The 23013-nt window shown below is 37.1% G+C and overlaps 1 protein-coding gene across 4 annotated transcripts in view; it reads right to left on the reverse strand.

Annotated features, from left to right (window-relative positions):
* Positions 1-1781: 1781 nt before the first annotated feature.
* Positions 1782-23013, reverse strand: part of CFAP418 (cilia and flagella associated protein 418) — a 21739-nt gene continuing 507 nt past the window's right edge. Inside the window, exons 2-7 of one of the 4 annotated variants that reach the window (XM_060128483.1) lie at positions 19292-19379; positions 15785-15849; positions 15188-15253; positions 7203-7298; positions 3662-3836; positions 3182-3319 (exon numbers count right to left, since the gene is read on the reverse strand). In XM_060128483.1, the coding sequence (XP_059984466.1) occupies positions 3674-3836; positions 7203-7298; positions 15188-15253; positions 15785-15849; positions 19292-19379 (478 nt within the window). In that variant the 3' untranslated portion in view covers positions 3182-3319; positions 3662-3673. Of the gene's footprint in view, positions 3320-3661; positions 3837-7202; positions 7317-15187; positions 15254-15784; positions 15850-19291; positions 19380-23013 lie in introns of all 4 variants that reach the window. The other 3 variants (XM_060128481.1, XM_060128482.1, XM_060128484.1) reach the window with 3 other exon arrangements.

The following is a 23013-nucleotide window of genomic DNA, read 5'->3' on the forward strand; positions in this document are numbered from 1 at the left end:
AGTCTGAAAACAAATTTAATTATCAACCATATGTATATCTATATATTCCATGCAATATTTTTAAATAGGGCACATTTTGGTGTCACAAACCCAAATAAAAGTGATACAATGTAAAATCTCTAAAGAGATTGTATATTTTGAATTTTTTCTTTCCTTCCAGAATTACCTTAAACAGTATGTAAAGCTGATTACTAGCTGGTATCAGCTGATAGAAGTTTTGTTAAAACCTAACAGCTGAAAAAAAAAATCAACATTCGAGTTACTGTTGAGCTTCATCACAATACTTACTGGATTCAGGACCTTTTTCCCACCACATTTAAAAATATCAGATGAGTAAGAAAAGGAAGGAAGACGATTAGAAACCATAGTTTGATGCCATCTTCTTTGGCCCAAGAAAAGAAGTGTTAAGTGTACTGACATCATCGTACAGGTCTGGATGCACACCACCATATCAACATGGCTCCTTCCTGCACTTGGACCTGTTCTTTCAGCTACTACACTCTCTTACACGTGCATGTACACAAATTCACGCTTACACCCACACTAAAACTTATGGCATGCCGCTCTTCCCCGATGAAAATAAATAAATTCTTTGTTCAACTGGATGGTTGGAAACATTTTGTTGACATTTTAAAGGAAATTATCAAAATTATATCAAATTAATCCCCAAATGAATATATTATTATAAAACAAAAAAATACACCTAAATACAGAGTAAAGCTACTTATTATTTATTCATTTCTAGGCAAGATAAGTGTCTGAGAGTACAGTGCAGTTCAAATAAAGTAGCTACCTGGCTTGATAAAAAATACTCATTAAAGGTAGAAAATTATTATGAATATTGAAAATAAATATGCAAAACATCTTGAAAGTTTTACAGACTTTGTCCTTAAAAATTATAGTTGATTAGAAACTATACTGTTCTTCTACATTGATACTAAAATAGCTGCATTTTGGCTTAAATTACAACTGGTAATAATCTATACATTTGTATATAAACATAATATTCTTTCTACATTTTCGATTAAAAATTATACAATATTCAAAAGTTTATAAATTGTCAACAAAAATGTGAACTCATTTATACATTTCTGACATTAGAGAACTAATTATTATAATTATTATGTTATGGAATGCCAAACATGGGCAACATATCTAAGTTATAGAATAGTTATGATGAAATAATAAAAGAGGAAAAAAATTTCAAATCCATAATTTAGTAAATTTGCTCATTTAAATTAAAAAGAAATCACCATTATGATTAAATGTGCCAAATTCCATGAGGTTCTGAATGTGTGGATCTTGTTGCTTTGCTATTTTTTGAAATAGGCAACTTCAATCCAAATCCCCATTTCCTTTTTTATTTTCTTTAAAAGGATCAATTTTTTTTTTAAATGTATGTATGTATTTATTTATTTATTTGACTGCATTGGGTCTTCGTTGCTGCACGCGGGCTTTTTCTAGTTGCGGTGAGCAGGGGCTACTCTTCACTGAGGTGTGCAGGCTTCTCATTGAGGTGGCTTCTCTTGTTGCAGGGCACGGGTTCTAGGCATGCAGGCTTCAGTAGTTGTGGCATGCAGGCTCAGTAGTTGTGGCTCGCGGCCTCTAGAATGCAGGCTCAGTAGCTGTGGGACACAGGCTTAGTTGCTCCGTGGCATGTGGGATCTTCCCAGACCAGGGCTCAAAGCCATGTCCCCTGCATTGGCAGGTGGATTCTTAACCACTGCGCCACCAGGGAAGTCCCCCACTATGTTTCCGACACAATTACACTGAGATAAAAGTTCAGGGGGTAAAAAATTTTTATTGAAAGATAAGATTGGTAAACATATTCTTAATACAAAAAATGTGAGCATCTGCCACAATGAGATTTATCCTGTTGGAATACTAGACTTACTGGAGCAAGTGATACACATATGCAAATGTGTCATGGTTAGGAGAAGGAGTTTAATGACCAGATCTTTCTTTGCCTGAGTAAAATGGCTGGAACAGATTCAGTATAAGACTACGCAGATCATAACTTTGCTTCAGTTCCTCGCTTTCAGCAAGCCTGTGTCATGCATTTGAACAATATATTAGACACAGGCGGTAAAGAGCTGCTGGCAAATTGGAATCTCTTGATGGGGCTGCGAGCTGGTAATTTTGAGGTAACCGATCTTCTGAATGTGCTGCTACTGTAGGGCTCCTCAAGTCTTAGTCATATTAAGAAGGAGCCCAACAGGCTACCTGTTGGTTCAGCTATGCTTTCTTTTTTCATGTACTCACCAATAAACAGTATGTCAACCTGATCCTACCAGAAAAATCTACAGGCTGCCTGAGAATATATTTTACTTGCTATTCTCTTTACTTAATGGAGTTTTAGGGCATTAAAGGCAAGAAGGTACTTGGAAAATCCAAAAATGACCTGTCTGTATTAGGATTTTTCCTTGTACTTTTAGGTGCAACAAAAAAACCCACTTTTATATAGAAATGAATACTTGCTAAAAGAGCAAACTAAATAACTTCTGATATCTAAATGAACAAAAGGAGGAGAAATAAGCTAAAACTGGTAATATATACTTACTACTGTGCATAGTATTGCTTTGAATTGGTGAAGTTAGATCAGATACAGGCAGTGTTTTCACTTACAATATACCTATACTCCCGAAAACCCTTCAATTAGCCACTGATCACATGGTTTCTGACATGTCTAAATTATGATCTTTGCTAACAACAGATCTGACTGGAAGAGGTGATGTGTACACCCCTCAGTGACCTCTCTGCAGGGCCAGCTTTATCCCTTTTAACTGCCATGAAGAGGAATGTTTATGCTAAGTATACTAGCAGTCAGTAACACTGCAGTTGCTACTGAATGGCTATACATTTGTATGAAACTCCACAATGAAATTTCTATTTAACAGGGGACAGGCTAGCAAAGAAGTATTTGGATAACTTGTTACCTTACTTCCTAAGTGAAATGTCCATATATCAAAAAGGAATAATTCCAAAACATTAAAGCACATTATCTTCCCAAGTCCATTTGGTCTTTGAAAATTTATACAGCCATTAAATGAAATTTCCTGTCTTTTCCAAAGGGCATGATACTATGTACCTTTACCTAAATATTGTGACAGTTAATAGAGACTGTTCTCATGGATGCATTTGTCTGAATGTGGAAAGTCTGCGTTCTCAGTGTTTACCGCAAACCCAGCGAAGGTGATGATGTGTCTGAAGGTCAGTCAGCTCTTCAATGGTTCTCCAGCTGCACTGGCAGGCGTATGCCCGTGTTCCTTTCTTCTTTACCAACTTTGTTTTTAATTTGTGGAATTCTGGCATATTGTTCCTATTAGTAAAATAAGAAGGTTTTAGCATAGTAGCTTTGTTCAGTGCTTAATGACTTAAAAAAACAAAAAAGAAATTCTAACTGCTTTATTTTCCTATCTTCACAACATCCAAACGCTAAACTACCTGGTTCTCTCACATGAAAAACAGAAGATACACTTTGGCGTTCTCTTTCTGAGGATTTCAATGTTTTTAAATGGCAATCCTCTAGGTCTGTTTATTAAGGCTGTTGTAGAACACAGTGACCTAAAGAGAAGAATTATTGATCTGTCTTATCAGAGGCTACATGATATAAGAATAGAGTGGAAAAGATGGTGGTTCATCTCCTACCTCAAATACTCACCTGTGCCATATTTTAAAAGCCTGCAGTGTGGAGGGGCTTCCCTGGTGGCGCAGTGGTTGAGAGTCTGCCTGCCGATGCAGGGGACACGGGTTCGTGCCCTGGTCCGGGAAGATCCCACGTGCTGCGGAGCAGCTGGGCCCATGAGCCATAGCCGCTGAGCCTGTGCGTCCGGAGCCTGTGCTCCGCAACGGGAGAGGCCACAACAGTGAGAGGCCCGTGTACCGCAAAAAAAAAAAAAAAAAAAAAAAATAAAGCCAGCAGTGTGGCAAATGGAGGGCATATAAGAGGCATAAAGATAACAGGCTTCTGATGCGTTAACTATAGAAATTTTTCATTAATAGAGAAAAAGTGCTTGTTATTTCTATGTGTTGAATTCATATTATATCTCATTTGTTTCAATGATCTGCTTATTTACGTACACTACCAGAAACAAAACAAATGCCTATCCTGAAATAAATGTCAGTAATTTTAACATAATTAAACCTATGCGCAGAACTCATGAAAAACGATAACCATCTGACTTGATGCTATTATAAAAAAGACTGCAGAAGTTAAATTTAATTAATAGAAAATCAATTATGATTTTCATAGTCCATGTACTGAATTTATGTAAATATTCCATGACAAAAGAAAATGAAAAAATTCAAAGTGAAATGATGAAAAAATACATAGTGAAATGATGAAATACAGTATAAGTACTTTTAAAGAAAGAAATACACTGTTAACTGTTGATGTCACTGCTACAGAAAGCAGGAAACAAAGTGCCCTCTGGTGGCCAATGGGCACCACATTCAGTACTGCACAAAATTCAGGCACAATTGAGGTTAGACCCTAACAAAACCTAAGAGATTTTCCAGGCCAACTGTCTGACTTCAGGAAACTGAGACTTTGACCAGCTGAACATCTTAGCTAAGGTTACAGTGAGACAGGGGAAGAACTGAATAAGTTTTACTGCAAAGAAAAAAGCCAAACAAAACTAAATGTGTTTAATGAAAACTGAATGGCTAAATGAAGGACTGTCCTTTATTCAATCTGCAATATATTTTGACAAACTTAACATGTCACACTTGATTGAATACTTAGAGATTTCAGGAGTAGGAATCATGAAAGCCAAGGAACTATCAATAATTAATATATTTCAAGTAGTGCATATTTTAAAAGCTGAGAAAGAAAATTTCATTATTTCCCATAAAGCAAACACAGTTTAATAGGAAAATAAGAGCATTTTATTTAGCTATCATGGCAGGATGGTCAAGTATAGCTTATACTTCTTTTAGAAAGTTCTAGAACTTGTCAAAGCTAGGATACACTTATTGCCCTCAAGTGTTTCATCTCCCCTCTACTTTCAAGCAGATCACATCTTCATTCACAAAATCAGGCAGTGAGATGTGAAAAGGCCTCCATTTCCTAGCTGTCCCCTTGAACACATCAGTATATGACCTCTTTCCACCCAGGCACAGAGGCGGCCTCTTCCTATCCAAGGCCCACTTTCCATCAGCACTCTAGACCCCAAAGCCTCTAGGACCTTGTTACTCACACAACCTTCCCTTCTCTTGTCTTCCCCACCCCCCCACAATATAAACATCAAAGCATCTCCTATCTTTTTTTTTTTTAAATATTTATTTATTTATTTATTTTTGGTTGTGTCAGGTCTTAGCTGCAGCACGTGGGATCTTTCGTTGTGGCATGCAGGCTCTTCGTTGTGGTGTGCGGGCTTCTCTCTGGTTGTGGCACATGGGCCCCAGAGTGTGTGGGCTCTGTAGTTGCGGCATGCGGGCTCTCTAGTTGCAGCACATGGGCTTAGTTGCCCTGCAGCATTTCGGATCTCAGTTCCCTGACCAGAGATCGAACCAGCGTCCCCTGCATCGCAAGACTGATTCTTAACCACTGGACCAGCGGTTAAGGGAACCACTGGACCAGGGAAGTCCCAGCATCTCCTATCTTAACTAAATGATCCCTTAACTCTGCATTCACTGACAGGCTTCCAAGTCACCTTTCTGGGTAATATCATCCAGTTTCATGGTTTCATCTACCACTTTACAGTCTACATTTCTTAATCTGAGCTTCAGAGCCCCAAAGAGTACGGGCTCTTGACCTGGGATTTTGGGACCACACTAGGCTTTATTTGGGTTGGGTACTATGAAATCTCTCAAATTGTAATTTTTCTATGTATCTGCATATTTGAATCTTTCTGTGTGTATGTTGAGAGGATTCAGATTTTCAGAACAGTTCTTGATGTGAAAAGTTTAAAAACTCTTACATTAACACTAGAGGAGACTCCTAGAGATTTACATGAGAATGGATGCCAGAGAGGTGTGAAGAAAGCCTCTCACGGTTTTCTTTATGCTACTGAAGAGTGCTGCAATAATTTTGATGACCTGTATCTGAAAATATAGTCTTTGCTTAGGCACAGGTTTGGGGGGCCAAAAATGCATGATATGTGTACTTTACTAATTTTTAGCCCTTAATTTTTATTTGAAAATGTGAATGTATAGTTCAGATACATTTTTATAACTTAAAAACATTAGGTATTCACTGAGTATTTAAGGATGTACAACTTACAAAAATATAAGTGAGACACTATCCCAACCACAAGGAGGGAGGCAGACATACACCAGCCTAAGATATTTTCAGTCTTTTATTACAGTAAGTGCTATAACCGGTACAACGTGCTGTGGACACACGGAAGAGGATGAGTTTATTTCCAAGTTGAGAGAGTGGTAAGGGAATCATAGAAGATGAGCAATGAACCATACCCTGAGGGACAGGTAGGGTTTAGGTAGATAAAATGGTGGGAAGGTAGCCCAAGAGGTGGAGAGCTTATACAAAGTCATAGGGAATGGGAGCATTATGGGAGCATTGTTTTTTTTTTTTTTTTTTTTGCAGTATGCGGGCCTCTCACTGTTGTAACCTCTCCCGTTGCGGAGCACAGGCTCCGGACACGCAGGCTCAGTGGCCATGGCTCACGGGCCCAGCCGCTCCACGGTATGTGGGATCTTCCCAGACCGGGACACAAACCTGTGTCCCCTGCATCAGCAGGCGGACTCTCAACCGCTGCGCCACCAGGGAGGCCCCGGGAGCATTGTTTTGATGTAGCTAAAATCTTGCAAAGGTGAAAAGTATACCATGGAAAGACAAACAAAGCTGGGTAATAGATAGTTGGGGACTGGATTATGGAAGGTCTTGAATGCCATGCTGAGGAATTTGGACATTATTCTGTAAGCAGAAGGGTTTTGGGCAAGAGGATGGCATACTCAGAGTTACGCTTTAATTCTCAGCAAGTGAAGGGTGGTCCGGAAGAAGAGACTGTACACAGGAAAATCAGTGAGGAGGCTACTTCTGAACTCCTGTCCAGAAGTAACATGTCCTTAACTAGGCTGACAGCAGACAGATGGAAAGGAGGAGATGATGCGAGAAATATCAAAGAGGTGGAGGCCACACGATCTGGCCAAGGCCACCAAGAGGCATTATTGCACAGTAAGAAATATAAAGTTGTATATTAAGTACATTTTTCACAGAGTGAAGTTCTTTAGAAACATACCTGAAAAACAGGTAATCACATGATTTGTCCCACCCATAGTCATCGTAGCTTACTACCCAGAAATCACAGGCTATACAACGCAGATGGTCACATGCTCTGTTCAGAGAAAAAGAACTGTACGTTAGAAATTACTGTTAAATTTAAATATGAAAATATGCTGATTTATTCATAGACTATACCACATATTACAGATTACTGAGTAAACAACAGAAAAGTAAAGATGAATCTGAGTATAAATTTTTATACTATTGGTCTGATTACCTATTTGAACTTTCAGGTTAAATTTCTGCACAAACCTACCTATTTTACTAAGATCTTGCATACTGATACATATATGCACACATGTATATTTACATATATAAAAGAAAAAAAATGGATGTGTAGATCTTTTAGTTCACTGGTTTTCAAATTTGTCTGAGGGAGATCTTCACTTAAGCTACCTTCTTTACGTGTTTCCCTTCCTAATGAAAATTTCAGGATGCCTCTACCACAGAATTTGTCACATTGTATTGAAATGCTGGGACAATATCTTCTCTGTGCTGGGACAATATCTTATTTGTTTCTGTTTCCCCACTACTTGGCATTAATGTATTCATTCACTCACTTAAAAAGTATTTACTGAAAGACTACTATGTGCTGGTGAGATTCTGTCCTCAAACAGCTTAGATTCTAATTCGAGAAGAAATACTCATAAATTATGTAGCACGTTAGAAGGTTAAAAGTGCTTTAAATGAAATAAAAAGTAGACTCGATAAAATTGAAAGTACTGGGAGGAAGTGTGTTATAATTTTAAATACAAGAGTCTGCATAGGCTTCACTGGTAAGGTATATCTAAGCAGTTTCTTTAAGTGGAGTGGTAGTTGGTAAAGGAAGTGGGGTTAATAGAAAGTTATATTTAAGAAGGAAAAAGAGTCGGTTTGTATACTGATGGCAAAGATGCAATGAAGGGAAAAATGCTGCTGATGAGAGAGGGTAGAACTGCTAGAACGATACTCAGCACATAACAGTTACTCAGTGACAACCTGAGGAACCGAAATGCCAAGCAAATCTCAAAATTCATACAGTACATAGTAACTTCAGGAGTAAAATGATAATATATGGTGAGAATTATGAATTGCTGCTGCAAACCATTTGATTTGTATAATAATTGTGATTTAAAGAAAACTTCTTCATTGTCTGAAGTATTTTAAAACTAGAATCAATATAGATACATTTGATCATCTAAAAATTAAAAGGAAATAACAAGAGTTTTAAAGATACCAAAAACAAAGTGAAAAGACCAATAATAGAGTGAAGGAAAACATTTTCAACACATAGTCAAATACTTATACTGATAAAGAGTGCTTACAAATGACAACAAAGAAAGAAACTCTAAAAATATAATGTCACTATGTCACTAATATAGGTAGCATAGATTAGTAGTTAAAGAGTGTAGATAAGATTGCCTACGTTCAAATGCTGATTCCCTAGCTGTGTAACTATAGTCAAGTAATTTAACTTCTCTGTGACTCAGTTTCCCTATCTATAAAATGGGGATAATAATGCACACCTCATAGAAGAATTATGAGGAGTTAACCAAGTTAATATTGATAAAGTGCTCATGACAGTGCCTGGCACACAGCATTTATTAAAAAGTTAAAATACTACATAAAGAATTAAAATTTCAAGCAACCATGAAATATATATTTAAACCAATTAAGTTAGCAAAAATTAGCCCTCTCAGACATTTCTGGTGGGTATGTGAACTGCTATAACCTTTTGGGAAAAATCTTGGCATAATTTTACGATTAAAATTATACCTAGCTGCTGCACTATCAATCCCATTTTGGGGAATATATTACATATAAATAAAAGCACCAGAGTATAGGCGTGTATCTCAAGAATAATTTCTACTGCAGTGCTGTTGAAGTGGCAAAAAACAGGATACCACCTGGATAGCTATCAAAGAGGGAAAAGACTGAATGACATTTGTACTATGGAATATTAGGCAGTTGATACAAGAGTTAATTAGATTTAACTACTGACATAGAGGTGCACAAGGCAAGGTACACAATAACATATATAACATGATCCTGTCTTTGTAAAAACTACCCCACAAATTTTCCTGTATAGGTGTTTATAACAAGTTTGTAAGAACATGGAGAAAAATGTGGAAGGTAATATACCACGCAGCTATCACTGGTTGCCTCAGGAGGGGTGGGAATGGAGAGGAAGGAAGGAGAGTACTCTCTTTCTCCTTATACATTTTGACTTTTTAGTTTTTTCAAAAAGCATATAATACTTCTGCAATTAAAAAATAAAATAAAATCCATCACTATATTTTTTTTCACTTATTTCCCTCTAAAATTCAGATAACTTAACTTCAAAATTGCAAATATATTTTGGCCTGAAAGTTTCTTTGAGAATGAATGCTTTGTATTTCTAAAAACATTAATCACAACAATAATTAAACACTTAAAATCTTAAGTTTCATAAACAATTCCATATTTCCTTTTAAACTGTTAGCAATTTATGAAGTTGAATTTGTACATATGGAAATTCAACACAATTACATTTGTACACATTTGAACTTGGATTTTGAATGTACAAGTCAGGAAATGCAAAATGATGGTTCCCAAAGCTGCTATAACTTGCTTTCTTATGCATATGTATTTATTACATGATTGCACAGAGTGTTAACTTTAATGCCTTAATACATATGTGCAATTTGGCTGAATTACTGCTGTTGTGGGAACTATAATTTAGAATTTCCTGACATTCTGTATGTGTAAAATTTCAACCATAATGTTAAATACAGCGTTTTAATTTAAAATTTAGCAGTTTATTCAAATCTATTCACACTACCATATTTTCCTACCAACACTGTCCTTTGAGAAAAATAAAACTAACTTGCAGCTAAGAAATCATTCTGCTGCTACGATTCACTCTATTAGACCATTATTATACCAGTCTATGGAATAATCCAGGCTTGCAAGTAGTTTAAAAAATAACGAGGAGAGTAAAATTCAATTTGGCTTGAAAATAACACCTTGGTTTTATCTATATCTTATTAATGCCACCATGCTTTGCTACTGCTCTTCCCCTTTATACCAAGTGGGTAAAAGATTCAAATCTTTACACTCTAAAATCATTCGCGATTACTCTCAAATCAGAGCTTGATCCAAAATCAAACAAACATAACACATGAAAAAGAGGCAGAACAGACTCGATTTCCTTCATGCCCTAGGCATGTAAATCAGTGCTTATTTTCAGGGCTTAAATATATTTTTCTTTTATAACTATATATAAAAGAATATCTAACATAAAGTCATGGTTCCAATGAAAGATAAATTGTCAGGTCTTTCCTCGAAAATGTGAGTAAATACAAACATGGAAGTGTCATCAACAGCTTTGTCCTTTTATCAGGCTAGTAAGTAAAATCTTTACCCTTTTAAAGATGTTAGTGGTGGGAATGTCCCAAATATAGCCCAATATAGTCTTCTGCACAGACCCCGGTTCTCAGTCAAATCCTTCAGATCTACACAGTAGACTGGGGAGTCTTGCTGTTTGGGCAGCTGGAAAACAACAGCTGCAATAACAAAAGCGGCTTCCCTCTTACATACATTATAAAAGCGTCTGCAAATTGGTATACTAGAAGGAATAATGGACTAGGCATAAAGTTACACGTTGGAGTCCTTGCCTTGGGCAAGGCACAGGGCTTGGGAGTCATTCTTGACAACTTTCTCTCTTGCCTCCAACAGCCATTTAATCACTGAATTCTGTCAATTCTATGTTCTAATATCTCAAGTGTGACCCTTTTTCCCTACAGCCACTGCCACCACTTAGGTCACAGCTGCCATCCCTGTCTCTTCCCTGGACCACTGGTACCTACTGCCTGTTGACTGGTCTCCCTGTGTTCTCTTCTGTCTTGTCCTCCAACTTCCAATCCATTTTCCATTCTGGAACCAAAATTTCTTTCTTTAGAAACACAAATATGATTATGTCATCCCTATCTGCTTAAAAAAAACCCCCAAACAACCCAATGGCTTCCACTGCGATAGGACATATTTTTCTAAAATCCTCCAGGGGACCCCAAACCAAACGTCCCCTGACTACCTCTCCAGCCCCACCAGGAGCCATTCTTTCCCCCACTCACTACACTCCAGCTCACCTGGCTGCTCCCTGTTCCTCCCACACCCCTGGCTCCTTCCAGCTCAGGGATCGTCTAACGTGGTGGGTCCTCTGGCTCCAACGCTCCCCTGTCTTTGCTTAATTCCTACTTATTTATCATATCATAGTCTGATTAAATGTTATTTGCTTAGGAAAGCATTCCCTAACACTTCATATTAGTTAGGATGCCAATTATCTATGCTTATAGTATTCTGTACTTACCCTTCACATTACATATTATGTGGAAATTAAATAGTTATTTGTGGAATTAAAGTCTCTTTCCTCATCTAGACTGAAAGCTCATTGAGGGCAGGGAAGTGTCTATTTATTTGTTCACCACAATGTGTTCACTCAAAACCTAGGACTTAGCAAGGACATGATGAATTAATACGTGTTTAATGAATTTAACACCAGTGCCTCAATTTCCTCATTTATAAAATGGGGTTAAAAATTCTTGCTCTATCTGCATCTTGGTTTTTCCCTGTGAAGCAGGTGACCCAATATACATATACTTACAAAAAAGTGCTCTGTCTGCCTGCTAATGCAGGGGACACAGGGTCGAGCCCTGGTCCGGGAAGACCCCACATGCCGCGGAGCAACTGGGCCCGTGAGCCACAATTACTGAGCCTGTGCGTCTGGAGCCTGTGCTCCGCAACAAGAGAGGCCGCGCACCGCGATGAAGAGTGGCCCCTGCTCGCCGCAACTAGAGAAAGCCCTCGCACAGAAACGAAGACCAAACACAGCAAAAATAAATAAGTAAAAAAGTGCTCTGGACAGTATAAAGTACTTCATACATATAATATTTTACATGCACATGAGTATGTATGTGCTTATCTGTGTGTGTTGATCTATGTCATGAAGAAGGTGCTCAATGATTAGTATCTTTGTGATGGGTGAAGAAGATCTGTGAATATAAACATTTACCTGTGCATATATATGCAAATTGTATGTGTTTTCCCTTCTTGTCACTGTGCAAAAGGTAGGAATGGGGTTGAAAGATTGTGGTATTCTCATGGCTCAATGTTATATAATAGACATACACTGAAATTCCATCTGGAACGAGATTCTTCTCTGCTAGAACTAAATCAAAGTACATGTAAAAATATACTACATAAAAGAGAATCTTAATAAAATATTTACTCTTGGAAGTAAACCAGAACATATAGAGATACTTCCTGAGATAAAATGGAAAAGTAGTAGAATATAGGATTGTTGCAGCTGAGGTATAACACAATGAGAAGGCAGCACAAACAGATGAGAAATACCCACAAACAACTCCAAACAACTGTACCTACAGTAGCTTGCTGACCTGCAACATGGGCACAATTTTAATGTATTATTTCATTTAATCCTTACAATAACTCAGTTTCCTCACCCATAAAAACTAAAGTATTTATGGGTGAGGAAACTGAGGTTTTGTAAGATTATATCCCTTCTCAAGGCTTCACAGCTTGTAAGAGGCAGAGTGAATATGTGAACTTAGGTATTCTGTCATCAGAGCCCTTTTTCTTCATGCCCTGGGTATAATCATGTGTTTCTTTATCAGTTTCTCTACTGGCCAGTGTTTTACCTTTTTTGGTATCTAGTACCTAGGACATAGAGGGCATTCAATGAATATTTAAAAAAAGAAAAGGAAAAGGAAGTTCAAACAGAATGACAAAATGAGTTTACAGTAAGTGAATTAAGCAGGTAAGACAGTGGGGACATGCATTAGAAAGGACTGTCATTCTAGACAGGGAGTAAGTGTAAAAATACTCAGAGGTAGAAAAATATAAGTGGAAAGTAGAAGGATAACAAGTGTTCTAGTGGAAGTAGAGTATCTAGCCCAGGCTTTAACTGGAGGTGAAAGAACTAAAAAGAGAAGAGGAAGAACAACAACTTGGTAAAGCAAACAATGAGTTTAGAGTTAATATGAGACAGATGGCAGCTCTCATGTTCCTTCTGAACAGGGGAGAGGTGCTACAAAATGTTATGTTAGGTATATTTTCTTTAATGCTCTATGTGGGTGAGACTACAGAAGATGGAAGTGGATGGTAACTAGGAAACGTTTGCCGTAAAGCTCAAGGATGACTTGAGGGAAGCCTGGATTCGAGGCAGAGTGGTCTGGCAATGACTGAGACAAATCCAACTGGGTAGACACAGTAAGTCAGGATTGATAAGCAGCCAGACTGTATTCTTCTCTAAGGGCAGTGTGTGTCTCTAATCCTTTGAATAGACAGTCCTCAACGCACGACGATTCAGGTGCTATCAACTCTTTATTTACAGCCCTCACAGCAGGCATCACCCCTGTGGGTTGCTATAGCCTGTCTGCTGCCTGGTGTTCCTGGTCTAGGCTTCCCCAGATTCCCAGTTTCCCTCTGGTCCTATAGCCCTTTTTTTCCAGGCCTCCTCGGATCTAGGCCAGCTCTACCACAACCCTCCAACAATGTCCTTTTGGATCCCACTTCCATTATTCAATGTAATGGTTATCTCTCCTGAAACGTGATCAGAATGCAGTCATACGGCTCAGTCTTTTACTTCTTTTATCAGAAAATGAAAAAGTGCTTTAGAAATAACTAGACAAAATATAATAATCTAGTTAAGTAGGCCTCTATAAAAATAGAACCAAACTTAACAGGACAGTAAAATGATTTGCTGAACTACTTACAACAGACAACACATGGAAACAACCTAAATGTCCATCGACAGATGAATGGATAAAGAAGATGTGGTGCATATATACAATGGAATACTACTCAGCCATAATAAAGAATGAAATAATGTCATTTTCAGCAACATGGATGGGCCTAGAGATTATATATCAAGTGACGTAAGTCAGAAAGAGAAAAACAAATACCATATGATATCACTTATATGTGGAATCTAAAATACAACACAAGTGAACTTATTTACAAAACAGAAATAGACTCACAGACATAGAGAACAGACTTGTGGTTGCCAAGGGGGAGATGGGTGGGGGAGGGATTGCTTGGGAGTTTGGGATTAGCAGACACAAACTATCATATATAAAATGGATAAACAATAAGGTCCTACTGTATAGCATACGGAACTATATTCAATATCCTGTGATAAACCATAATAGAAAAGAGTATGAAAAAGAATGTATATATATGTATAACTGAATCACTTTGCTGTACAGTAGAAATTAACACAACATTGTAAATCAACTATACTTCAATAAAAAAAAAATTGCTGAAAATCGATCTGTTTCCCCACTTTACGACAATGACAATGGAATAGGCTAGGAGTCTGAGGCTGATAGGGGCTTGGAGTAGGTAGCATCATGACCATAAGATTGCCCTGAAAGAGGTACTGAGTGAGATCCTGGGTGAAAGGAGGGTTGGGGAAGAGACAACAAAAGGAGGCTTTTTCCTTTTGAAATATGTAAAATCAAGAGACTGTGCTTAAGAACTCCTTGGGTACTAGAGACCCACAGCTTCTCATGCTGACTGGCCAAGGCAATGGGGGTGACACATCATATAGTTCACCTGTCCTACTCACTGGTTTTCACTGCCTGGAAGGAAAAATGGCAAGATAGAAGCTCAACTCCTGGTGTCTTGTGGAAACCAAGCTGGGATGGAAGTGATCCAGGCACTTCAAGTGGCTCTTAAAGAAGGGTGTCAACACAATGAACAACACATACCCAACACCATAGCTTTTAACAACTATCACCCAATAATAATCAGTATTTCAGTAAAGTGTTCTTAGACTGGCTAACAAAATATACCTTTTATTATGAAACAGACTCATGCCAAGATGATAAGAACTATGTTTTAACAGGGTATCAATTTGGAAAAAACTAATTAAGAAAGTATAACATATTTCTGACATCTTACCTCTGTGAAGTATTTGTCCCAACCCCACATGGAACAGCACTTCCACCAAGGTATACTGGGCTGCAGCTGGACATGTTCAACAGACGGAAGAAAAATAAAATTAAAACATAAAAGAAACATGAGAAGTTAATTTGGCCTCATTGACTCTATATTCTTGTAATCAAATTGTATATTTTCCTGAGCAAGCCAACTATTTCAAGGAAGAGGTATTTATTTCAGGGTCAGTGTGTTATTGGATAAAACCTGTATATTCAGGAACACTCAAGGAGTTAAAATGAGTCACAGAAAAATGTGTTTGCCAAATAACGTAAGGGACAAAGTAAATACTGAAGAATATAACAGAACATTAATTTTGAGAAACATTCACACTTTTTTTTTTATGCAGCAGAAAATTATTTACAATAGCAATAACCTCCCATTCAAGTTCCTTTACACTAAGGAGTCACAGACCATAAGAACACTGAAAAATGCTGCTGTTGGTCTGTCTCCTGAAAGCCGACCAGTGGTGCTTTGTTGCTCAATGTTGTTAAACGGTAACAAAATCTACTAGACCATGCTCACCAGTGTGTATAATTCACCAAAGCAATCCCAACTTACCTCTTACCAGGGCCTTGAATGGAAGCTCTGACAGATGTGTTACCTGAAGATTTAGATTTTAATTTCTGTTAAAAAAACAAAACAATAAAAGGCCAAGGGTAACTTAGAGAATTGTAACATGAAAACTAATATTCTTTATTTTATAACAAGGATATTTTAAAAATGGCTTAAAATTTCCTATGATTTTAAAGTTTCTGAAATGAAAACAATGATCAAAACCCTTTAAAGGCAAAAGGGAAGTAGACCTCCCTGAGGAATTTACGAATTACTATGCTAACGTTTAGTCTAGAAAATTGATATACTGCCATTATTAGCATGCTAAGATTTAGAGTCACTTTATAACTCTTCAGTTAATACTAGAGTTCAATGATTTAATATGAAGGAGCTGCTATTTAAAACTTCATCCTGGAAAAATTCAATTGAGGAGTAAAAAAACCTCAGACTCATTTTAAAGGCTGTGAATGGTACTCACCTGAACTAAAAATAAACTAACCAAACTCCTGGGTAACTTCAGGAATATTAATTTTGATCAGATGAAATGGTATCAACCATTAGATGTCCAAGGAAAATGTAGAGCTACCTAGTCACAATCATACAGTAGTTCCTATATGGTTACATAACATCATCATTAGCAAGCATTTATTAAGTGTTAACTGGTAAAAGGTACCAAACAACATGGCCGACCACATACTAGGACCACCGCCAAGGAAAGGAAGTAGGATGGAGAGAAGGCAATTTAAACTATGCAGAGACATGCCATCAATTTACCTAGTAGGTGAGGAAATTTAATGGAGGCAAAAATACTTTACTATTTCTCTTAACTCTTTTATTTGTTGAATAAAACTGATGTTAAACAGAACTGGAAACATTTTTGGTGCATAGCTGAAAAGTAATAATGTGCCTAAGTCTCTTTTTGTCTTTGGGAGCACGCTCCATGTGCCATCCAGGCTTGTGTTTGCAACTCAAGGTTGGCACACTGGGACATCTGCTGTTGTTTCTGGGCTTTCTTGTGTGAGTCTGCAACTGATATAATATTGTAAGTCAACTATACTTCAATTAAGAAAAGAAAGAAACACAACAGGACAGGCGAGCAATGGAGGAGGGACCAATACTCTCAAGAGCATCTGGCCTCTGAGGACAAGGTGGGCATATGGACGAGCAATTCACAGACACTTCCTTTCCTCATCCAATCAGTGTTTTACATTGATCTGCTTTCCTCCAGAAGTTTACTTGGGTTGCTTTCTCCCCTGCAGGCTGGAAAACTGGATATAATAACTAACTTCAAAAAGGGAGCACACAGAAGAAGTGCATAAAAGCTTATTCTTCATGATTATAAGAGCTATTTTTATTTCAGATTAGTATATCTTCTCTAATACTTCTTTTTTATTTATTTATTTATTTATTTATTTATTTATTTTAATCTCCCTGTGCTATGCGGCTGCTTCCCACTAGCTATCTACCTTACGTTTGGTAGTGTATATATGTCCATGCCTCTTTATCGCTCTCTAATACTTCTTTAGAGAAGTATTTCCTTCTCTTTCTGAAATGCCTTGAACTGAAGAGACAGTGCCTCACACATAGATACATACCCTGTAGTGCTTACTAAATAATGAATTGCTCAGATGATCAATGAATAACATCATGTAATTTTTTTCCTACCACTAACTAAATTAGTATTGCTATTCAGCATTTATGATGCATTCTGTTCGCAGGGTATTCAACACCATTGCTATTGTGTTGACATGTTATTCAACTAGGCCATCAGCTTATTAATTTACCACAGATGAACTGAAAATGTTAAATTTAGAGAAATTAAGATTTTTTAAACTTGGTTTTATTTTTATTCTTTGTTTTTCTAATTGAAGTATAATTGACCTACAACACTATGTTAGTTTCAGGGGTAAAACATACCGACTTGGTATTTCTATACATTACAAAACGATCACCACAGAAAGTCTAGTCACCATACAGAGCTATTACAGTATTATTGACTATATCCCTCATGCTGTACATTGCATCTCTGTGACTCATGTATTTTGTATATCCCTCATGTATTTCACTGACCTCTCCCACTCCTCTCCCCTCTGGCACAGAGAAATACAAAGCTTAAGATCTATACCAGTCACTTAAATTTTAGTCTGACAAAAAAAGAAGTGGCCCATATCCATAATCTTAACACAATCATTGCCTAGTTATTTTTAGTCCACTGTCTTGCTTTAATCTTCCCTACCTTAAAAACAAACCAACCAACCCTCTTTGGTATTATATTTATTTCTTAAGATTTTTTTCCTTGTGGTCCTTGTAATTTAGACTTCCATTTGGTCTCTTTCTAACAAATATATATATATATATATATATATATATATATAAATCTAACAAATATATTCTGTGCCTACCAAACTGGTAAAAATGAAAGTATATACATTCTCATCACTGCTGGTGAGAAGAATACAAATAAGACAGTCACTTTGGGAAACATTTTGGCAATGGGTAGAAAAGTTGAAGATGAGCACACCTTGTGACTTCCTAGGTTTATATATCCTAGAGAAACTCCTATACATGGGTTAAAAAAAAAAAGACATACAAAGATATTTGATGAAGCACTGTTTGTAAGAGCAACAACTTGGCATAATCAAAATGTCTAATCACCAGGGATGTAGATAAACTGTGGTGGAGTTACGTAAGGGACTGCTATACATTAGTTAAAATTGTTTATGGTTACATACATATGTAATAAAAGTATAAAAGTATGGATGGAAAGGCTAATGGTTACCTTTGGGAAGGAAGGCAGTAAAGTAAGATTTGGAGAGTTCTTAAACTATAATTTTTATTTCTTTAAAAAAAGTCCAGGGAGTTCCCTGGCGATCCAGTGGTTGGGACTCAGCGCTTTCACTGCTGTGCCCTGGGATCAATGCCCGGTCAGGGAACTGAAATCCCACAAATCACATGGTGTGGCCAAAAAAAAAAAAAAAAAAAAAAAAAAATCCAGAGGAGCAAATCTGGCAAAATGTTAAGATACGTTCAGTATGACTAGTAAATATATAGGTGGCTGTTATATTATTTTATGAGCTTTTATAAAGTTGATATAGATATATAAGCATTTAAAAAAATAAAATACTACCAACTTAACTGATTAGTTCATGGGATGAGAGCAACGGCAAAGCATTTGAGATGCTAAGCACATTCCTATAATGAAAGCTGATTTTGGTCTTTTAGAAAAGTATTCTTACAGTATACAAATAAATACAAGTAACCAACTTCATCTACAAGTTGACTTTTGTTCAACAGCTTTTCTAATTTCTCATTCTTGCTGAGAAATAAAAAGCAAAACACAGTTTCTACTTTTTTTCTTATTTAAATCTAAGTGGAATAATTTCTTTAAATAATTGTATTTCTCAGAATTCAAAGGACTATAGATACTTGTGTATTCTAATAAGTTTTCAGACTATTCTAAACATGTCTTGAGATAATGAAAGAATTACTGTACATTTAGAACATTTGACTTACAAAGCATTTTTTGTCAAAGTTGGGCTCTTCAAATATTTCGTTAATAAGACTGTCAAGATCATGTTCTTTTTTAAATGTTTCTGTTGATCTGAAAAAACAAACAACAAACAAACAAGAACCCAGCTGAAGCTTAAATGCAGATAAAGTCACCCAGCATCAGAAGAGTTTTGTTTAAATAAAGTCCATTACTAGAGTTGATAACAGAAGGACAAATGTGATGTTCTTTTTTTCCTACTATGGACATAGCCTAGGATTCTTGAGAAAAAGGATGTAGTTCATCAGGTACAAATTCCCATGTGTACTTTTACATACTTAAAATATAACGTTTAAAGCTGTACGTTATATATAAGAGAAAGGTGGGTATGCACTTTTCTAAATTACATCAACCATTTATCTAAGAATACAAAATATTACAAAATTTTAAGTAGAACCTGAGAATTATAAACAAAGATAATTTTAATATGTCTAATTTTCCCCTAAGCGTTCCATTGTAAGTCAAATAATCATACCTCTTTACTACAGGAGCCAAAGGTTATATAACCAAATGATTAATTACACACATACGCACAAAAAAGTGGTATTTGCTTGACAGAGTATCTCTACCTCTTTACCTTCTGCGGGTATAATCATCACAGGATTACTGACAAACTGTTACTGCATGGAACTCCTATTTAATAGCTAACATTTACTGAATACTTTACATAGATGAAGATATAGGGACTGAGAGATTCAAAAACTCGCCAAGGTCATATAAATAGTGGGAGGAGAGGCTTGGAATTGAGTCTAGGGCAGTCTAGACACCTAACACTAAATGAGATTAACTCTCTTTAGAGTTTACATTACAGATACTGTATATCATTATAACTTCATTGGATCACTAAATTATTTGTTTTAAAAGTCAGGTTTTTTTAGACTAACTCTCTATTTCTAGAAACATATTTGCTCCAAAACTGTTAACATCAGGATTATAGCCCTCCTTTGATACTGCTTAGAGTAAGATAATTAACCTGATGTAAGAAAACGCAGAGGCTACTGCCTAACACTGAATGTCTGATTCCACCTATGTCCAGACTTTGCCTCTTCAGTTTTTCCCTTTCTAACTTTTACCCCTAATATCTTCCACTGTATACTGGGTTCTTCCCAAGTATGCTAAGTATGCTTTCCTCTTCAAAGAAACATTCCAAAACCCCTCTTGAAGCTGCCACCCTATTTTACTCACTACTGAAGAGTAGTCTATATCCATTATTTCTACTTCCTTACAAGTATATTGGATTTAGCATCTGCTGGTGATCTGGATAAGGGTTTCTTAACCTTAGAAATACTGACATTTGGGAACAGATAATTCGTTGGTGTGTGTGTGTGTGTGTGTGTGTACCACAGTGAGAGGGGCAGGCTATTGTGCACTGTAGGATGTTTTACAGCATCCCTGCTTCTACCCACTAGATGCCAGTAGCACACCCTTCCCCAGTTATGACAATCAAAAATGTCAAGACATTGCCAAATGCCCCTTGAGTGGTAAAGTCATCACCTGTTGAGAACTACCCACCTAGTTTAAATTATTTAACCTCTCTGAACCTCAGACATTTTATATGTAAAGAGGAAATCTAGACAACTATTTAAAACTTCTTCCAGGTGTAATATTCCATCTCTGGCCTCTATATCCCTCAACTATAGTGAAACTCTTTTTTTCAAAGTCACTACTGCCCAAATCACTATATTCAATGGCCTTTCTCGGTTCCAATTAGCTTTAATCTTTCAGAAGCACCTGACACTTGTGTACCAATTCCTTCAATTTCTTTTGTGACAGCAGGTTGCTAAGATGTCCTCTAGAAATTCTCTCCTCTGGTTTTCATGATGTACTCTCTGATGTACTCTGTACTTTCATGATGTACTTAGCAGTAGTTCCTGGCATCCAGATGTGTCATGGTCATTTATTATCTGCAGAGCTATCATTTTTAAGGGACAATTTCGGTATTTTAACTCTTTTAAGAAAAAGAGATACAGGCTATATCACTACACAATTGGCAGGTAGTCTCCTATTAATAAATTCATAATGTAAATCAGTTCCTAACTTTTAGGTATCAATTTTGGCTCAAGACAAAATTTTAATATTTGACATTATATACTACATTTGTTATTAAGTTTAGGGTCTTTGTTGCTGGTTTTTTTTGGCATAATTTACAACTACACTGCCAAATGAAGTGAATGACAACACTTGAATTCAACACATGAATGACAACAGTACTGGTTTGTTACAGCTTCTATAAATGTATTATTGAAAAATCTGAGGTAGTAAGGTGGGATGGGATGCTACGAGGATTATGGATGGATTTTAGTAGTGTAACAACAGGCTACGGAGAGAGGTACAAAAGGACCTGTGCTTGGAGAGGATCCGTCCACCTTAGTAACCCTTTCCATTTTCAGCAGCCTGCTCTAAGACATCCTATCCCTCTGTGCTAGTTCTCCTAAGATGAATAGGCTCTGGAAGGCTCTTTGATAAATTTTCTCCATGCCCCAAAGGAATAAATAAAAAGAACAAAAGAACTTGCAAGGTAACATTGTTGTAGGATAGGAATGGTAGATGTGCTGGGAATGAGTACATAAGAATGTCCAGCATTCAAGATAATAATATACAAATTAGTGAGAGTGCTATTTGCATAAACAGTCAAATGAGCGTTAGCCCATTCAAAGCAGTCATCTTTTTTGGCCGAGTCCCCACTAGGGATGAACCCATGCCCCCTGCATTGGGAGCTCGGAGTCTTAACCACCGAACCGCCAGGGAAGTCCCCAAAGCAGTCATTTTAGTTGGCTCTACAGTTATTTTTTTTAGAATGCTGCCAAGTACTCGACTAATTTTTAGAACTTCTGCTTCTAAATTTTAGACTCTTTTCAATGTTTTTATCTTCTGAGGGTGAATTTTTATAAACAAATGTCATTAGAGGTAAGTCTTGTAAATTGGGTAGCAATGGTGTTGGGTTCTGGGAAATCACACGCAGGTGCGCAAAAACAAAACAAAACCCACAGATGCAGCCATAAATAAACAAGATTGACTTTCTTGGGTTGTTCCAAAGCTGCCTCTGTGTAATTCCACAAGCGTCTCCAAGAGATTCAAGCAAGAGTCACTGCAGAGGCTCCCAAGCCATCACTTTGAAGGACAATACTCACTCTGGCAAAAATTTTGTTTTTTTGGAATTGAGGGGGGAAGTGAGATAAAGAAGAAAGTCCTATTATTGAATAATTACACAGAAGAAAAATGACTGACAAATTTGAAAGATACTTTTTCTGGATCAAAAGCCAAGACTTAAGAAAATTCCCCAAATTTCAATTTGGATGCCTGAGATCATCTGGTACCCTTAGCTGGGGCCATGGGGAGAAGGAAGGTGGCTGGATTAATAAAGACAGTGTTACCAATAATTAAACCTTTTAATCTTAAATCTAATCTCATTCAATTATCTGAGCTTAAAAAAAATCAACTAATGATGGAATAGAATGGAATCGTTTTCTCCAACAATTGGCCCAAGAATTGTTCTGCCTTGGGAATGGGGTCCCAAGAGGACCAGAGGCAATAGGATGAGGTTCTCTGTGCGGGCATCTCAAAAGCGGAAAAGAATCGCTCACACAAACGGAGGCCCGGGTCACCGTGACCCCCTCGGGGCTCAAGAGAGAGAGCCTAAGCTGCACCCCCTCTCCCGCATCGGAACCTGAGCGAAACCGCGGGCTCT

The sequence above is a fragment of the Lagenorhynchus albirostris genome, chromosome 17 (genome assembly GCF_949774975.1).
Source record: "Lagenorhynchus albirostris chromosome 17, mLagAlb1.1, whole genome shotgun sequence".
NCBI lineage: Eukaryota > Metazoa > Chordata > Mammalia > Artiodactyla > Delphinidae > Lagenorhynchus > Lagenorhynchus albirostris.